The sequence below is a fragment of the Biomphalaria glabrata genome, chromosome 16, assembly GCF_947242115.1.
Source record: "Biomphalaria glabrata chromosome 16, xgBioGlab47.1, whole genome shotgun sequence".
NCBI lineage: Eukaryota > Metazoa > Mollusca > Gastropoda > Planorbidae > Biomphalaria > Biomphalaria glabrata.
The window spans coordinates 22093142-22113898 of record NC_074726.1 but is presented as its reverse complement, the minus strand read 5'-3'; the positions used below and the strand labels follow the sequence as shown (position 1 = coordinate 22113898).

General features: G+C 35.6%; 1 protein-coding gene across 1 annotated transcript in view; it reads right to left on the bottom strand.

Moving 5' to 3' along the window:
* Nucleotides 1-13245, bottom strand: part of LOC106076668 (uncharacterized) — a 32386-nt gene extending 19141 nt beyond the window's left edge. The window contains exons 1-5 of the mRNA XM_056014774.1: nt 13107-13245; nt 7512-7812; nt 6873-6945; nt 1356-1479; nt 931-1099 (exon numbers count right to left, since the gene is read on the bottom strand). Of these exons, the coding sequence (XP_055870749.1) occupies nt 931-1099; nt 1356-1479; nt 6873-6945; nt 7512-7809 (664 nt within the window). The 5' untranslated portion in view covers nt 7810-7812; nt 13107-13245. The remainder of the gene's footprint in view (nt 1-930; nt 1100-1355; nt 1480-6872; nt 6946-7511; nt 7813-13106) is intronic.
* Between the last annotated feature and the right edge of the window lie 7512 nt (nt 13246-20757).

The following is a 20757-nucleotide window of genomic DNA, read 5'->3' as shown; positions in this document are numbered from 1 at the left end:
CTAAAGAGATGACCACACAAGTGAAGACTACGTCAAGGTGGTATTCATGCTTTGCTCACTAAGAACTACGATGTCTGGTATATTTTCATGAACCTATATCTCAAGCATTTATCTAAAATTAAGAGAATGTAATTTTTTTACTTTTTGGTACGTTTTCTGTATATTTTGTCTATTTCCAGAGGTATGATAGAATGTCGGTAAGATTAAAACTCGATAAAAATCTAATTTTTGTAAAAGATTTTGACATCCGTTTAAAATATTTGTCGACAATCTTCTTCGGGATGCACTGGCCTTTTTTAAAAATTCTCTATCATTATTTTTTTTTTTTTAATATAGCATTTTTATGAATTCATTTTCTACTATTATTAAATCTAAACTTAGTTCACCTGGAGATGTTTTAGGTGAACCTCTAACGGAACGTTTCAGTATGATTTTAGACTATGTTAGACTGATATTTATCTATAGATATTATAGTACTATACATGTGCGTATAAAGGTGATTTTAGTGTACCAGTTTAATAGAAACGACACTTCTTTCTGGTTGCATAAAAATGCATTTATCCTATTGGATATGTATATAAGACAATTTTTCAAACTGTTTTTTAGAATATTTGTTAATGAAACTATTAGAAACTTTTAATTCATTAGTAGTTGCATGCAAGTCAATTATTTCATGTGTGCAGTTTTACTATCACGTAGCTTTTTCTCTGTCCTTTATTTTCCATTCCTGAGTGAGCATTTTAATTTTTTCTGATGCCGTTGCAGTAGGAAGATTCTTATGAGCCCTAAAGACCTTGGCCGCCATATTTTAGTGTTTTTTTTTTACAGTAGTCAGCATGTCAATGTGGGAACAATTTGCTACATATTTGTAATTACAATTCATATCTATATTAATAATTATCAAAACAAATAATTTTAATGATAAACTACCTAAAATACAGATTTGCATCTGTCGCCATTCAGGTATCTGAGGTGGTTTTGTACTGTCACAAGTTAATTTTAATACTTCTTTTAACTTGGTTTGATCTTGTAGATCTTGTAATAAAGGTAACAAGATCTCCTCAACTTCCTCTTTTGATAATTTATAACAAGATTTTCGCTGTGTCAGAAAAAAAAAGAAAATAAGGAGTTTTAAACCCTTTAGTCAAAGGTCATTTTTTTATAATAACATTATACAAATAAATGTGAGACATATAGAGTTCAATAATTTTTCAGAGAAAAAAATAATCATTTTATTATTCATAATTTATAATTATGTTGTAAACAATAAATATCAAAAGCAAGGAATGTCATTACTGATTTTTTTTTTAGTAACTTGATACATAATTTTTTTTCTTTTAAATATAAATACTTACCGTAGGTTTAGAAGTAGAAACCATAGATTCTATAGAAGGTTGAGCGATGGTTTCCTTAGATGTTAATTCTAATTTTGGTGTTGATGTTATATATTCCTCTCGATTAGGAAAAGAATTTCCTGGGCTAGGTTATAAGTTCACATAAAATGTCAAATGTCTAATACTACAATTATAGTCTAATACTTGAAATACACACGCAAACATATATAAATAAATAAATATATATATATATATATATATATATATATATATATATATATATATATATATATATTGTAAACCTGTTCCCCTCCTAACTATCCACTTGTAAAGTAGGGTGTATATTACGGTGTTTTCGATTGTATATAACCTGAGTTAGTGGGTCAATGTGTCAAGTAGCTTTAAGGAGGGTTTTGATTTCTCGACTGAGCTTTGAGGATTTTTTTAAAATGTGTGTTACTGGTTTGGGATATGTAAATTAATTTCATTTGGAGTATTGTGATATTATTTTTTTTTACCGGGAGTATTGATTGATCATACTTGGATTACGCTCCTGCAATCAGAATTGATTTTTTTTTCTTTACTCACTCCCTCTATTTACCAAATAAGTTTTTCTGAAGCTGACAGTGGAAGTGACCATGAACTTGCTATAATGACTTTTAAATTACATTTTAAAAGTTACACACCATAACATAGCAGGATAAAATGTGACCGGGACAAAATTAAAAAAAAACATGTTGCTGCCATATTCGAAGCATAAGTAGGAGGATGCTTTGCAGCCTTCAATATCCTGGACTCCAAAGGCAAGAATATTGACACATAAGTAAAATAACTGAACACGGCAGTCAAAGATACCGACCTTAAGGTATAAGAGCAGCTTATTTCGCCCTACAAAACTATGGTTAACAATGATTATACTTTAACTCTGTGACAATCGTCTGGAGTTTAAAGCGAAAAAAAATTGTCCGACTGTGACGATACGAAACTTGCATGCAAAAGTTCATTTGAATTTTTCCCAGCAAACCGTGAGAAACTTTATTTTTAACTTAAAACAATTATTTTCCTGTCCACCCACAGCTAATTTCTTGTAGGATTTATCCCCCCTCGCACGTTTCTCACGGGACGAATCTCCACGTAAAACATTAACTAGCCTCTCTAGGGCTAACTTTTAATTTTGACCGCTGTGCAGGTGACCGCACACACTAGTACCTTCACGATGCGGCCTAATAACTTTTCACACCTATCCCCCCCACCCCCCCGCAGGATACACATCGCTCTAAGAATAGCATTGCACTCGGGCTGGACAGATACATATTCGCTTAAGACTTTACTCTCACGGTAGGCAACGAATATTGACCATAAATCTGACCTGACGCCTGACATCTCCGGTCCCAAACTGTCCACTGCCCAATAGCTATTGCCTAATGCCGGCAGATTAGAGCAACCTTCGCAGCAGAAGATAAACTGGTGTTGAGTTAGCACGGCTCTCTACGAGCTAGAGATCACAGCTGAGAGATCGTCCCACTACAACTTAGTCTGCAGCATCAACCATCTCTACTGATAAACAGGCAGCGGCCTCACGTTAGAGTCAGCTTGCCTACAGCATAGAGACTACTCCGAGCCGACGTCCTAAGACAGAGCCGGATGACTCATCCTTCTGAGTGCCAGTCCTACGACCGCCAGAAGACGACCCAAGGGCTAGCAGCTAAGAAAAATAAGTAGCCAGACATAGAAACATTCTTCTCCTCCAATCACTCAATAATTAGCAATCCATGATGAGCAATTAAGTTAGATATTAGCACCTTCATTTCATTTCTTAATTATAATTTTATTTGATCATTTATCTTTTGTAATCTTTCATTTATTAAATTATATTTATTTATAAACGTAACATATTGGTCTGTTCTTACTGTTAGTTGCCATGTGCCTGTACAAAATCTTATATGTGAGCGGGATAAAATTAATAAAATTTCCCCTAGACTTAAATAAACGCGCCAAATATTAAATAAGTAACCTCTCGTCACACCGACCCAAAATATAAATACAAATGTGTCAACATTCGAATCAAGAAAGAAATGCAAGAAAGAAAGAAGAAGTAGATCAAGAGAAATATCAACAAATTGACGAGTGGCTGAGCAGGAACGGGAGCAAACGGGCAAACAAACTAGTAAAGGAGCGCACACTTTAAAGAACTAACACAATACACGACAAATACAATAGAGCAAGTTTACACAATACTAGTAGACCCTCGGCATACCATACGCTGTTATTTTGCAGGGCCGGCCTTGGGCCTCTATGTGACCGCAGTGGGCCCCGCACTTTCAAATGACCCGCGCTAATTCTAGGTGTGAATTATTAAATTAAACCATGTTATAACTTATAACAGAATTCCCGCAGCCTCCCGATTTACCAGGAGCTCCTTGAAATCTCCTGAAATTGCAAAATATACGAAATAGTCACGGAAATCTCCGGAAATTATTAAAAGCTTTTGAAAATTAAAAAAAAATGTCTCGAAATATAAAGACAAAAATTGTAATTTCGGGGTGTCATCCTAAATGGAAAACGTCATTCCTACGCGCAATGAAATTATGCATTATGCAATACCCTTAATTGTGGAATCTGGTGAAAAAAAGCTTGTAGCGCCCTAAACTAATGAAGATTTACTTAAGGTCAACAATTCTCGAAGATAGATTAAAACATTTGGTAAATTCTGCTATTGAGCGTGATCTATGTATGAAATTTTTTATGATATATTGTATGGCTTCGATAGACGCAAGGCTCATAAAGTAATTCTGTCCGTAGTAAAGAATGAACAAAATGTAAAGACAAATTTATTTTCTTATACACACTCTTAATTTTCACTTTTTATCAGTACCTAGCCAAACTTGGCCCCGCTTAAATCCGTTTCACCTAGAGCCATACAACGGTTGAGTCCTGCCCTGCTATTTTGTGACGGGGGAATACAGAGTAGATTACTTGTTCTCCCCCTTCTCTTTTTTTTCGCAGCTAAAGTTACGTGGGGTAACTCTATTCCAACTTGCAGAAGTAAATAAAAGAGTGATTTGTTCATGATTTTTACGTCACAATGGTTAGGTCCGCCCTGCTATTTATTGATGGGTGAATACTACTTGTTCTCCAATTTTATTTTTCGCTGCTAAAGTTACGTGGGATAACTCTAGTCCTACATGCAGAAATAAAAGAGTGATATATACTAGTTGACCAGCGGCGTAGCATACGCCGCTTTTTTTCAGGGCCAACTGCAACCTATGCGACCTCAGTGGGTTCAGCACTTTTATAGGACCCGCGCTAATTTTAGGTGTATAAATTATTAAATTAAACCATTTTATAACTTATAACAGATTTCCCGCGGCCTCCTGTCGATTTAACAGGATGTCATGGAAATCTCCTAAAATTGCAAAATATACGAAAAAGTCCTGGATATATCCGGAAAATGATTATCATACAAATCTCCTAAAATATACATACGAAAATTGACTTTTTTTTTTCGCTCTTAAATTAGCTAGGATAATTCCCTCCCTCCGAGTTGCAAAATAAAAGAGTGATCATTTCATTGTGTCCGAACTCTTGAGTGTGTTCTGTCTCTGTCACCTTGATAGTTACTACAGAGTAGATTACTTCCCCCCCTTTTTTTAACGTGAGGTAGAAAAAAAAAAAAGAGTGATATTGCAACGGTCCTGCCCTGCTGTGTTGTGACTACGTGTTCTCCCACCCCTCTTGTTGTCTCGTGGACTATCCGCAGAGTGATCTTTCCTTTGCTTCTTACTACTCGACAAAAATCTTGAGGAAAGAAGATACGTCGCTATTTGCTGGGCCGACAATAGGCCTCTGCAACCTATGTGATCGCAGTGGGCCCCACACTTTCTTTGTGGATATCACCAAGACTTTCAACATAGCCAGTTACTTTTCCTTATGGAGGATTCAGACCAGGGTCGGTTGCTGACCTACGTTATTATCCATTTTTTTGGGGCAGATTCGTGTGGCCAGAATAGACGCAATTTATTTGTGAGCTGAAGTTAGGTCGACGTAACAATGGTCCCCCATGGATACACTTTAAGGACCATCTTAGTACCAACTTACTTTAACTGACAGGAAAGTTATTAGCAGGCTGCAGGCGGTTTCGGAACTAGACAGCAAGAGATATTTTACAAGGTACACATTTGAGACCAAAAGAAATTTCACTTCCGTGAACAGACATCGAAGGCAAAAAGAAAGTTTAAATTTACCACGGCTGACGGACTGCGCTGGATGTGGCAAATTTGTGTAGGTCAGAACTGTGGCTGCATAGTCAAGGAAAATACTGCATTTCACATGAATCTTCAGAAGCGAAGACAAGCTTTATTAAGTAATTGTAGTTGCTCGTTATCGATAAGTCGAATGTATAAGGAGTTTATATTGACCTTTTGTAGATATTCATGCTTTGGACTCTTTGCCAGAGTCAGACTTGAAATGTCTGTAGATACTTGTGTAGAGTTGCTCTGTACAGGCAGTTATTGTTTCTAGGGACTTTTGGCCCGTATCCTATCTATACCATTGAGTTAAAGGTAGGCCTTAATTATTTTATGCTATTGTCCAAATAGGGATCGTTTGATTCTTTCTTAGTGATATAACTACCTTGTTAGAGTTATCTTTTAATTAAAAGTGCAAATAAATGTCAGAGTTCGGGTAGACAATCCAAGATCTAAAAAAAATACAGCTAATGTCAAGCTAGTCAATTTTGAGACATTTTAATATATTAGACCAATCGTTCATTTTTTTATTTTTTTTAACCCTAAAACTTCTGATATTTTATCAGCTTTTCAGTAAAATCTGCTGTTAAATAACATACCAAAGTACCTTGTAGGCTTGTAGCCATTATGTCTCTGATATTTATAATTATAAACATTACGTAGATTGAGAAAAAAATGTATACACTTATTCTAATATTTCTTTTATTAAAATTTTTTTACTTTTAACATTCTAGATTTTAGTTCTGCTTTGTCTCTGTGTAACGTTTCAAAACAATATGTACCACATCAAGGTTATTCCCATTGTTTAATCATTTAAACAATTACAAAATTCTAATAATATAGTTTTTAAATGCTACAAATATACACAAATTGCACGTAAGAATTTAGAAAAAAAATATCTGAAAAAATAGAAGTTTCTTTTCTGATATAGCGGTGCTAGCTATAATTGTAATAAAAAAAAGAAGTAAAGATCCCCTTTCAGACCTTGTGGTCTATAGGGCAGATCATGTAAAGGTCCTCCTATAATTGTAATTGCTTAGATGAAAAGATTTCTTTCAATCAAAGCAATATTTACTAGTATATACTAGTATACAGTTGAAAACACTGTTTCATATTTTGTTAATGATATACAGCAAGGTCTAACGTTTTGGATATATTGATGGAATATTAAAGAAAAGTATACAAAAATTAGGCTTTTTTGATCAACATATTAATTGTGCATAAGTATGTTTTTTTTTATTGGCTGCTATTTATTTAAAAAGTAAATGTTCGTGTCCAACTGTGGTCTTACCCTGCGATGGGTGTCCCGCAACCCTCTGCACTGCCCGCTGACGGCATATTTGTGTCAGTTTCAATCTGAGAATCTAAAAAAAATTGTAAATAAATTATTTATAAAATAATGTTTGTATTGTTTTAAAATCTAATATTTTATCAAAATATTTGCTTTAAAATCTTAACTATACAAATAGACAATTAATAATCCATAGCTTATAGAATATTAAACACATTAAATATGAACATTACATGTTAATTGCTTGAAAATAAATAGGATAGTGATTTTTTAAGTGCTAAAACGTAAATTTATGTCATATTTCTTTATTTTATATGTTTTAGGTTTTTGAAATTCATTAATGACTCCAAAGTAGTATATTTAAACCCCAGGGGTCTACAAGACAAAATTTTGGGAACCACTGTTCTAGAGTGTACCTCCTGTAGGAAGGATGACAGATAATGCATACTTTGAGCTTGTAACCGTAATGTAGAAAGACTAATACTCTTTGGTATACAGTATACTATACAAGTCCAGGAAGCCATTCTCAGAGTACAACTAAGGGCTCTTTTAGCTAATTATAAAAGTAATGTAATTTATGTGCTTACTATAACTTCATATTTTAATATTACAAGTTCTAAAAGAATTTTAAAAATGTACTTCTCAATGAATCCATATATGAAGTCACTTTGGAATGCAGTTCATTATACTGCGCTAGCGAGTCTACAAATATTTGAAATCTCCCATTAGGTCCTGGCTTTAGTATTTTATCCAGCAAACAATCAGCTTTATCAGCTCTGGTCGGCTTAGATTGTATTTCATTCTTCTCATCAAAGGTTAGAACAAACTCGCTGACAAGATGGCCGATGACATCTTCCACATTTATATGTCTAACCAGCTCAGCATAATGAAATGTAATGCATTTCAATTCTTCAGGTTTCAGTGGTGTTTTTGACATTTTCTGTTTTAGTAAATAATATATATATATATATATATTATGAAATAAAAATAAATGAATATAATCTTGGATTTTGGAGACCTAAGTCTCGAGTCAGAATTCAGGACAAGCAACTGTATTTTTCATTAATGCATTTAAATAGCGACCACGGTAACATTAATACATATATCTCCCTCTCCCCCCACTTTATCCACTGGTCAAGGCAAGTGAGAAGAATAAAAGTATGAAATTGCGCTTAAAAAACATAATAGGTAGAAGTATTAGTATTCACACAGATTGATTATTTTTTGTCTAGATCTATTACAAAATGAATTACATGACATCCAAACTAATAGTCGATATTGCTAGACGCATTTCGATTCTTTAATTAAAACTACAAAGGGCCGGAAGTACTTTTTCCTTCTATATCTTTTTTTATTTTGAAGTTCTCTTTTTAAATTAAACTAACATTATTAGGCTGTGAATATAAGTGTAAGTGATAGATAAAAAAAACAAAACTGAACACTAGAAGATTAACCGTCTACGTCTGTTGATTTTTTTCCAGGCTTTGTATTGTTTATTATGGCTCAAAAAACGTTTTTTTTTAAATAAACAGACCAAATTTTAACTATCAAACTTACATACTTTTTGAGCCCGTTGATTATTGTATCTGTTACAATGTTCATGGCCCGGTCTATATTTCCTTCTCTCTATCTCTCTCATTTTCTCTCTCTTACTTTCTATCTCTCTCTCTCTTTTGCTTGCTTAAATTCCCATTTTGTTTATTTTTTTTTTAACCAACACATCGTAATTTGATCATGCGTCCCTGACACATATATATTTATACACTTTAAGAAATCGAGAACAAGAAACCAGTTCTCAATACCCTGAGCTCACTATGTGGAGGAACAACTTGTAAGTTAGTACCACAGTTCCGGAACATAGTGAAATAAAGTACAACTGTACATCTGTAAAAATATGTTGTGATGTAAAATACGATATTAAAAATAAATAATAATAGTAAAATTAGTATCAGTTTTCTTATTGTCATTTTTTAATTAGGAGTGTAAAAAAATACATTTAAATAAATAATACAGAATAAATATAAATTAAAACACATTATACATATTTAGCTATCATATTTTTCAATGGTTGTAATACGTACATCTAATATACACCACTTGTTGATCACGAGATCTCTTTTATGGGCGCCCGCAGTTAGGTGCCGAGGTGGTGCACTTGCACCCTCCCATGATTCTGAGTAGCCAATTTCTAGCCATATTTTTGCACCATCAGATCCATTGTAATCGAAGTAGTAACTGAACATCAGTAACTTGGCGACGTACCTTACAATTGTAGTTGACTAACATCCCTTTGAAGTCTGAATAGTCAAAATTAGCCAGTTTTTTTACATATTCAAATATATTAACCTCTGCTAGGAAGCAACTGAAAACGTAGTGCTTTGTGACGGCCCTCGTGTCTTGCTGGTATGTGTAGCTTGTTTGCTGTCTAGGGGATGATTATTTGGAATTTGCAAAACACTGGGCCATCAGAGATATAAAGGAAGCAGGCACGCAAAAATACAGACAATGGAGAAAGATGCAAAACTTAAAGATTCACTAGATATTTAATTACATAAAATATACATTGAATAATAAAGGGGGGGGGGTGCATCTATCTCTTAGTAATATTATATTTAATCATCACTCTTTGAACGTTATGAGAGATTATATGTCACTTTGTCCTCAAACTTAACTGAGTGTCCTGTCCACGTAGTAACTGACTGGGCTCCTAGGTGGAGGTCTAGCAGCTGCAGGTGGCGCTCTAGCGAGTAGAGGGTAGTCGGTGACTCTGTGCTTCTGAAGTCTCAATTCAAAGTTAATGGGGTCGGTTGTGGGCACAGTAGAGCGGGTGGCCAGTTAACGTGGGCACTAATCTTGCTGCAGTCAGAGCTGATCTGCCGTGGATAGTGTTCTCAACATTATAAGTTCAGTAAGTTGCGATCGAGCAGGCGAGTGCTGTGAAGTATCGACTAGGCACGTAGTATCAATAGATAGGTCGTGTCTAATATACACATAGTACATAATAATTGCGTTGTAGCAAATAGGCTGACAAATAGGCATGTAGTATTCAATAATTTAAGTCATTGGTTAATATGCATGACTAAATGCATGACGCGTAGGACGTAATCATCTTCTTTTTTGAAGTAACGTCTGTATTATATAAGATAAGATAAGAATAGCTAATAGGCATATAGTATCAAGTAGGTTGACGAATAGGATGTACGCACGTTTATGCATAGAGTTAGGATTTACTGGGCGTTAGGGTTAGGGTTTGAAAAAAATTCACCACCCCCCCCCTCCAAAGTTCTGGATCCGCTAGTGGCTGAGGAACACTTTACTGATGGCATTTTCAGGAAGGCGAAACTGCTGACTGACAAACTAGGAATTGAGTTGGTGCTGCCGAGAAGTTGCAGTCGACAGATACAACTAGCAAAAAACAACATGTTTGGGTTTTGGGATTATTACAGAACTTAGCTTTACATTTGGTATCTTTATTCGTTTTTTACTTCATTAAATTTTCGATTTAATGTAATAATGCTCAGCAGTTCAACCTGTTTTGTCTTCATGCTAAAATGATGCAAGAGCTGTAATGTAAAGAACCATATCAGATCTAACAGGTAGCATTCATCGACGGCTTGTCCATTTCGACGAGAAGCCATTCGATAGTTGTTATTGACAGTTTTGGCAGCTTATGCATTTTTTGTTTGATCGGCCGTCGGGACGAATGGGCCGCACGGATAAACTTACCGAGGTGTAAAGTAAATAGTTTGTTTACATGTTGTTTTTAGCGGCCCCCGAAAGGGGAAAAGACGCTATTAGTTTTGTGCGAAATGTCTGTCCGTCTATCCGTCTGTCCGTCCGTCCCGTTTAGATCTCGCAAACTACAAAAGATATTGAAAATCCGACATCACAATATTTTAGACCATTCAAAGTTCTGATGCAATGGCTACTTTTTTCTTTCTAAAAGCGAAAAATCTAATTTTTAAAATCAGCTCTAATGGGTACCTGACATTAGTTGGGGAAAAGTAAAGGCGGTTGGTAGTTGTGCTGGCTACATGACACCCTCGTTAACCGTAGGCCACAAAAAACAGATGAACTTTACATCATCTGCCCTATAGACCACAATGTCTGAAAGGGGAACTAGTTAGGCCAGGTTCACATCTTACTTTGCATTCACTTGCACCTATCCTTTGATCTGCTGTACCATTGGGGCACTACACAAGATATGTCAACCTTCTTTCTCCATTCTTATCTCTCATTTGTCTTGATATAATTTCATTTGGATGTTCTTTCTGAAAATATTGAAGCCTGCCTGGGTGGACCACTTCGGGGGCCGATTTTGAGTTTGTGTTTCCACACAAACTGTCTTTGTAACCGTGTTTTTTATTTATTCCATGAAACAAATATTTAGAGATAACTTAATATCCTAAAGGAATATGGCGTGGGGGAGGTCACCAGTCCTTTTCTTTTATATTTTCTGTAATTAAAAGGTTGAGGCTCTTTTGAAGCTGTTAGGGAATGGATACTGCGAGGTGGGGCTAGCTAGGGGTTGTGACCTATGACCACTGGGGTGGTAATTTGCATACGGGCGAAATGACTCTGGATCAGAAGAATGTTTTTTTTTTTTGACATTCCGATGGTCTAGAGGTTAAGTTCGCTTAGTGTGTTATCGCTAGGCGGTAGTGTCAAATACAGAATACAGAGTCACAGGTTCGAGCCTCGTTCGGCGCAGTCCCTTATTTTCACTACTTTCTCTTATTTAAAAACTTGTTTCCTGGTCCTGCATATTCATTTATGTCTAACATATGTTTGTATCACATTTGTGTCAGCACCTAGCTTCAACTTTATATTTAGATGTTCAATAGGAACGCTTTTTCATAGATTTGCAACCTGACGATCGCCATTTGCATAACAAATAACAAACTATTAAACGTTGGTATTTTATTTTCGTTATTTCCTAAAAATAGAAGTATTTTAAAATAAATAGCACGAATTCGTATTTTTAATGCAACATTTTTTCCGTAAGTCTACTTATCTACTTCATTACGTCATTTCCACTTCCTTATAAAATGGTATAAATAAAAAATAACTAAAAACAGACGAAACCAACACTAATTGCATTAACAAGGTAGCTCCAGAGATAAAGAGAGTGAGCGAGAGAGAGAGAGAGAGAGACAGTAATGGTACTTTATAACACTGTAAAAAAAAATACTATTCCTAATGTAATTTAAAATGTAATCTAGCTCTATTGTCATTACCCTACTTTCAAAAAAGTGTTCATATAAACGATGATAATTAAAAATACCAAATTAATATTTCTTTTTATGTAGAGGTTAAAATAACAAGAGAAATATAAAAAAATGGAAACTAACTTTTGTTGTTGGCGGGAATGGGGATAGAGGGAAACATAAATAAAAGAACCACTAAAATTAATAGGCACAAAATATGAGAGCGTGTATGTGTCGGGGGCGCACTATGAAGAGGGCCTTTCCAAATCAAGTCAAAAGTCTATTAGGGAAAAATTTTAATTCGTAGGTAAAAAAAAAATAATAAAATTTGGGTTGCAGACAGAGAGAGAGAGAGAGAGAGAGAAAGAGAGAGAAGGCGCCATGCGTTAGGAGCGCTAGACTGTCATTAGGTCGTCTCGATGGTCCCAGGTTCATTATTATTATAACTTTTATATAGCGCTACTTTCATGCTTATAGCATGCTCAGAGCGCTTTGGTCCAATCTCATTTGTGGACCAGTGGGAGGGAGGGGGTATCTAGGAGTTGGTTTTCCTTGCTGCCTTTAGGCGCTCAGTAAACACTACTCTGCCCGAGTCGTGTGTCGAACCTCGAGCCCCCTTCTAGGTAGCCAAGACAAGCCAAGTTCAAGCGCACTTAGCCTCTCGACCACACTTCCCACCAAGCTGCCTTTTCCCGTCGACCTGCGGAAGTTTTTGAGAAGGAAAGAGAAAGCAGGCAGCGAAATTTCATTGTAGCAGATACACTAATTTACTTCAGTAATGTTAAGTTTATCTTTAAAATGATGCATTCATAAATAAAAAAAAAGAAGTAGGTGTTTCAACCAAAATAATCATTATGAAGCCTAAATGTACTGTTAGTAATGGATATCTCCATAATAGAAAAAGATTACCCACCCCTAGACAAGTTAACGAACCTTACCTTTAGCATAGATCATCCACACACAATGATTATTGTATTATCGATACAAAATTATATCATTTAATAGGTAGAAACTTGGCAATAATTACCGATAATTCAATAAACGTGCAAAAGCTTTAAACAAATCAAACTTATAAGAATTGTGTTGTTGCTTCTCAACTTTCGACACGCGCCAGTTGGACACCAAGAAGGAGAAACCGTGGCCTGTGAGCATGCGCGATACGCAGTCTTTTCATTTCAAGCGAAACTGAATTCTTCACATACAAATTTGTGAGTAGCATATTCTACATTAGCGGTTCTCAAACATTAACAATTTTAACCTCTTTTAAATTTTCCCTTATACTCTCACCCGTTTAATCGTTTTCCTTGTAAATGTTGTAAAATGTTTGTTTCAGATGTTCTTTCTAAGTTGATTACAATCTACTTCCTAGTCAAAACCTTCCGCAGGTCGACGGGAAAAGGCAGCTTGCTGGGTATAAACCTGGTATTATCGAGACGACCTATTGACAGTCTAGCGCTCCTAATGCATGACCAGCCAGCCATTCATTCCATTCATTAGCCTTATTCACTTTGCATTTGATAATGTTGTAAAATAACAATCGCAGTAAGTACATAGGAAAGACATTGCTTTTCACGAAACAAAATGTAATTATATTCTGTCTAATATATATTTCTTCTTATAATTAAATTATAAGTAGATGAAATTGTATTCTAATGATAATATTAATTCATAAATTATAAGCTCAAAATACCAATATCAATATTTATAAAAAAAAAATAATAAAAGTCATCACTATTGATAATTAATCCATTGTTTTATTGTCTCCATCGTTTCACTCACCAAAATGCTAGTCAGCTAATGTCGCGATTCCTCACTTCGAGTATGAGTAATGTTCCTACATGGAGGGGAGTCTACTCAAGCAAGCCTTTGGTGTATCCGGTGGTCAAAATGAAGGAAGTGTTGACGAGCTATGTTTGTAATCAGTTTTATTAAAATGATTGTACACATTATAGTACTGCAATTTTTAGAGGCCACCAAAAGGGAAAGAGACGCTATTAGTTTTGTGTAGTCTGTCTGTCCGTACGTCCGTACTTCCGCCCCGTTTAGATCTCGGAAACTTGAAAGGAAAATCATGATATTTTGATTATTAAAAGTTCTGATTCAAAGTATCTTTTTCTTTAGAGAAAGTGAACCATTTAATTTTTTAAATTATATATACAAGCAGATTTTTCAAAATAATACACCCATTTTTAATAAAAAAAAAGTAATTAAAAAAAAAAAGACTAAGACCGGGGACCGGGGACAAATCCTCACTAACTAACACACTTTCCAGGGGCGTAACTAGGGATTTGGGGGCCCGGGGGGATTGACCTCTTTGGGGGCCCCTTGTATTTTGACATTCCACATATGACATGGGATAATGTGCACAAAAATATATAAGCCCCAAATCAAATTGGTTCAGTATATTAGTAAACTTAACAAAAAGTAATCAAGACTCTTTTAATGAATAATACCGTTGTTTAGTAATTAAATAATGCACAAGTGACAAATCTAAATTGATATCGCTTCACGTCGTGCATTCTGTGCAGCAAAGGCATCTATAACATTAACTACATCTATACTTTCTAGTATTTGTGACTTCACTGACATTAAAGCCATGATAAGCCTTTCTTGTGTCATTGTGCTCCTGAGATAGTTTTTGATGAGCTTGAGCTTTCAGAATGATCTCTCACATGACGTAATGGAAGTGGCCTGAGTTAGCGGTATTCGGAGGAGGTTGCAAAGTTTGAGCACACGTAATTCCCATATGAAGCCTGTTTCCTCAATATGTCTATTGGTGATTGTATTACTGGTTTGTTGATGAAAAGTGCTCGTGCATCAATGACATCATTGAAAAAGCGATTTGCTATTTATTTCATCATACAAACAGGAAAAGTAGCACAGTTTGTCATAAGCGGGTCTTCATCTAACAGGTGTCTTGGTTCAAGAAGAAACCCAAAGGTATCCATTTTCTTTCCAGCCTTTGAAATCTGCCCTTCATCTCCATATGAAATCTGTCCAGCACTTCTGTCGCAACACGTTTGAATTGTAGTTCTATTGACAGCCATACATTAGAACTCAACTTCCCATCAAGTCTTTTCTTTCTTCTGGTTGTTTTGATTACAGGGAATCCATAGTATTCACTACCTTCTTTTGCTTTTTCGATGGATTGAGTATTTGTCAGTTTTTCATCATTTTGCAGAAAGCATGAAAGGGTACTAATTTCTTTATCAGCTATATGCAGTCCAGACTTTTGTAGTTTCTTCTGAACTATATTAATTGGGCGCAAGAGCTTTGACCAGAATTCAAGATAGGCAAAAAATTCTTAATTTTCCAATCCATGAAGAAGATTCTGTGCTAATATTATATGGTATTACGTCATTGTTGGTTTTTATGTTTTGTGCGCAAGCAAAAGTATTCAGAGCATACAAAAGTGGGAAAGATCCATATCTCGTTATACTCGAGTATAGAAATACTCCGATAAGTGGACTGCCGTATTAAACATCACAACTGCTGACGAGTAGAAGACTCAGGGAATCATTCCAACTGATCCCAAACTATTGAAACCATAGGTAGCTGAAAATGCAGAGACATTACTCAACGAACGACAAATGAAAAGCAAAGTGAAATACGATGCAAAAGCAAGACTACCTAAAGATTATTCTGTCGGAGAGTTCGTCTAGGTCAAACATGGCAAAAAGCAGTTGTCATAAAAAAACATTCAGCACCCAGATCTTACATGATAAAGACAAATGGAAAAACATACAGAAGAAATCAACGCTTTTTTAATAAGAGATTCAATGAAGACATCTCTGGGTACTATGATTCCGATGGAGACAATGAACTGCAAACTGTTGGAACAAACGAAACAGACAGTTATAGACCAACGTCTAGAGAACTTGTTGTGCCAGTCAAGACAACCAGAAGTCGACGAATTGTTTAAGTTCCTAGTAGACAGGGCCGGCCTTAGGCCACTGCAGCCTATGCGGTCGCAGTGGGCCCCGCGCTTTCATATGAACCGAACTAATTCTAAGTGTACATTATTAAATTAAACCATTGTAACGTATATAAAATAACAGGGTTTTCGCGACCTCCTGATTTTCCAGGGCCTCCAGGAAATCTCATGAAAAGGCAAAATATACGATAAAGTCCTGAAATTTTTTTGAATTTATTCAAATCTTCTGAAGAAAAGACGAAATCGACATTTTGGGGTGCCTATAAATAAAAGTGGCATTGCGAGCTTTCATTTGATAAAAATTTATTGCAAAGACGAAAGTAGGCCTATTTTCTAATTAATAAAAAAAATAATTTTGACATTATGCTCATCCCTACCCAGACTAGGCCCCAGGCGATCCGTTTCGCATAGGGCCCCGCAAATGCTAGGGCCGGCCCTGCTAGTATATATCACTCTTAAGAACTTTAAAAGGAAGGGTGTGATAATAACTTCAAAAGGAAGGATGTGCTAATATTATATGATATTACGTCATTGTTTGTTGTTTATGTTTTGTGCGAAAGCAAAAGGATTAGATGGAAATAGAAATAGAGTTTCCATTGGATTGAGGAAAGATGAATAGAGGGGTAATAACTCGAGTGTGAAGTTTAATTCTGAAATTATAGACGCCAAACCCGAATAATGGACTATTCTAGCATTATTAAGAATAACTTTTGGATCTGTTATACTCGATTCTGTAAATTTTGCTTCAAGGTTAATTAGTGTAGCCATAAAATACTCGCCATTTAGATCTATTATTCGTAAAGGTAACAAGATACCTGGAATTCGCTGTGTATCATGCAGTTTTATTCGTGGCAACAAAGTTTAAAATGTTAAACTAACTTTAAAAAAAACTTTGATCTCTGTGGGAAAAAATATTTTTAAAATGTCAACAAAATCAACATACTGATAGACCTAGATTTAGTCTTTGTGATAAATTTAATCCATAAATGTTGAAAAAAAAGACACCCGTTGACACTATTTGTCAATCAAATATATTAATTTATTTATTTACAAATAAGTTTCGGACACCCATTTGGGGGCCCCCCCCCAGGTGGGGGCCCGGGGGGATTTTAAAATTCTCCCCCCCCCCCATCCCCCCCCCCTTAGTTACGCCACTGACACTTTCTCACACATTCAACGAAGACTAAATTATTCAGTTCATAACACCTTCACATTCATAACATGGGAGTACTTAAGCGAGGAGATACCAAAATATCAAAGTAACACATTCACTCTCACCATACCTCCCTCTGGTACTTAGGTGATAAGTTAACTCTACTTATTACAGAAGAGTTAGGAGAGTTATCAAAGACGAAGTGTTTTCCTGTTTGCTTTTATGTAAAAAATAAAGTCAAATGATTTTAAAAATTGTATTACTTAAAAAGATCAAATCAAGACTACGGCTTAAATATTTCTGGACCATTGGTGAATTCAATTGGTCCGCCTCTAAGTTTGTGTGATAACACAAACTCTCTCAAACTCTCTATGTAATATTGTTAGCTCTTCTATTTGTGATTTTTCTTTTGACTGTAATTATGAACTTTAATTAGCTTCCTTGACATTTTTTAGTTTATTGTGAATATCTACCTAAAGTCTCTACTTCATCAACTACAAAGTTTCTCTTCATGCCTTTGGTTGCTGTTTCCTTTATTTATTTTATAAATTATATTTGTTATATTAATATATTTACGCTACCCATAAAGATATTCAGCTTTGCAACATATTTGCTTTTGCAAATCTTCAGTTTACGTTATTGAATAACTTCAACGATCAATGGCAAAGCTTAGACCAAAATAGTTGTGCAATCTGTTACATTTAGAACGTAATGCTACATTGACGAGGTCTCAATACATTCAACTTAGAGATTTAAACAAATTCTATAAAATGTATTATGAACTATTCTATGAAAGCGGACAACGTACAACTAATCAATTCATCGCAAAAACTGCGCTTTCATTTTTACTTCTAGTTTCAGAATATTTTTTTGGACAAGTATTCTTTACAATGTTGAGAATAAATTAACGTCTTTCTTTTGAGGTCGGGTCTGCCGTCTGACGGATGTTTGCACACAACATCATGAAATCGAACTCAATTCTTAATATCTTTAGGCTTATGTTTGTCGTTTCGCAGATTTCAAACTGTTACGCTTAGAAAGGAGCTATTCGATGACAACGTTTGCACAAATGCAGACACTTTTTCAATAAATAAAAATGATTTTATTCATCGTAGTTTAAAACTAAAAGACCATCTGAAATAATTGAACAAAAATTTTATAATTTCAACCTATTGGCAAATGAGAAATATATGTTGTTGAAATATTTAAAGAAAATTAACCCAGTGTGATCTTCATCTTCTTTGTTGATTCGGTCTAATCATATTCCCCAAAGATCTATTTATAATTTTAATTTTGGTTAACTCATTTAAAATATGTATTTCTTCTTATCATTATTATTATCATAATTATTATTATTATGCTAGAAAAGAACGAGTATTCATTCTCTGGCGTAACCAGGGTCGAGTTTCGTTAAAAGGGAATCAAAATTCATCGTAGTCTTTTTATCAGTTTCCACTAGACAATTGAAGATGTGGCAGCAGTACCGCCCTCTGACAGGCATTACGAATCTTCCTAGGAATGCCAAGGGCCATGAAGGTATCTGTGAGGTCAGTTGTTATTATCCTCTCGATTGATATGACAATGGGGTATATTGTTGTTTTAGATAACTTCCATAAGCGCTTAACCTCCAAGCCTAAGTTCCCATATTTTTATCTTTTTCCAACTCAGTTTTTCTTAAATTATGAGATAGTGGTACGGCGATGTCAATAATGGTAGCGGGCTTTTTTTTTAATCGATGAGCAGATCAGGGCGATTAAAATGTACCGTTTTGTCGGTCAAAATAGGCCTATCCCAGTACAGTAGATGATCAGTAGACTCGAGAACCTCTTGTGGCGAGTATTTGTAATAAGGCAGAGTATCCTTCCCGATCAATTTGTGTGTCAAAGCCAAGTGCTGGTGGCAAAATCATTGGAAAAAACAAACCCCATTTGGGCAGTTGTTTGAGACAAACATCTATAAAAAAGCTAACAAGATCCTCGAAATAAAGAATCACCCTTTGTGTCAGGATTTTGTGATTTTACCATCACAAAAGAGATACAAGACACCGATAGCAAAGACAAACAGACACAAACACTCTTTTATTCCCCTGGCAATCAAATCATTAAATAAGAACAATCTGGTATAAACTTTGTCACATGTAAATTATGAGTGAGTCTGGTGTGAATGTACACTTTGTTTTCTTATAGTTATAATGTTTTTTGTTTGGTGTAATGCACAAATTGTAAGACAAATTTCCTTACGGATAATAAAGATTATTATTATGTTAGAAATGAACGAGTAGTCATTCTCTGGCGCTGCCAGGGTCGAGTTTCGCTAAAGAGAAACAAAATTCATCGTAGTCCCTTTAACAGTTTCCACTGAGGAATTTTCTGGTGATGTGGCAGGTCTGCAGCAGTACCGCCCTCTGACAGGCAACGAAGATGTTCCTAGGAATGTTAAGGGCCTTGAAGGTGTCTGTGAGGTCAGTTGTTATTATCCCCTCGGTTGATATAACAATGGGGTATATTGTTATTTAGGACAATTTCCATAGACGCTTAATCTCCAAGCCTAGGTTCCCATATTTTCTTTGTTTTTCTATCTCAGTTTTTCTTAAATTATGAGACAGTGGTACGGCGATATCGATAATGGTAGCGGTTTTTTCTTTTTTATCGATGAACAGCAGATCCGGGCGATTGAAATCTACCGTATTGTCGGTCAAAATAGGCCTATCCCAGTACAGCAGATGATCAGTAGACTCGAGAACCTCTTGCGGAGAGTATTTATAATAAGGGGGAGTGTCCTTACCGATCAATTTGTACGTCAAAGCCAAGTGTTGGTGTATTAACTTTGCAACTTGGTTATGGCGACCTAGGTAGGCTGATTCTGATAGGGCTGGACATCCTGCCATAATGTGTTCAATCGACTCGCCCACATTTCCATATTTTCGGCATTTGTCGACAACATTGAGTTTTAGGATATGCTTCTCGTAATTTTTTGTCCTGATTACTCTGTCCTGTATTGCTGTAACAAAGCCTTCTGTTTCAGGGTAGAGATGACCTGCTTTGAGCCATGTTAAGGAAGCAGCCTTGTCGATGTTGTCCCCATGTAATGAAGCCGGAAATTTTCCGTGGAGTGTTTTTTCTTCCCATTGGCGAATCTCATGACCTACGTCGTCCAAACCGATATTGACATCAGCATTTTGTAGGTTCAGAGGGGTTGCATCGGAGTCGTATTTCCGTAGGAAGGAAACTAATTTGTTGCTGGAGGCGAGCAGTTTTGATCGTATTTTTAAAACTTGCATCTTACACAATTTGAAGATGTTCTGCAATCCACGACCCCCATCCTTCCTGGGCAGGTATAACCTTATGGTGGAGGACTTGGGGTGTAGGCATCGAAACTTGGTTAGTAATTTTCTAGTGAGTCTGTCAATGTCATGTAGGTCGGTGTCAGTGGCGACCTAGGTAGGCAGATTCCGATAGGGCTAAAAATCCTGCCATTATGTGTTCAATTGACTCACCCTTATTTCCACATTTTCGGAATTTGTCAACAAGAGTTTTAGGATATTTCTCGTATTTTTTTTATCCTAATTACTCTGTCCTGTATTGCTGTAAC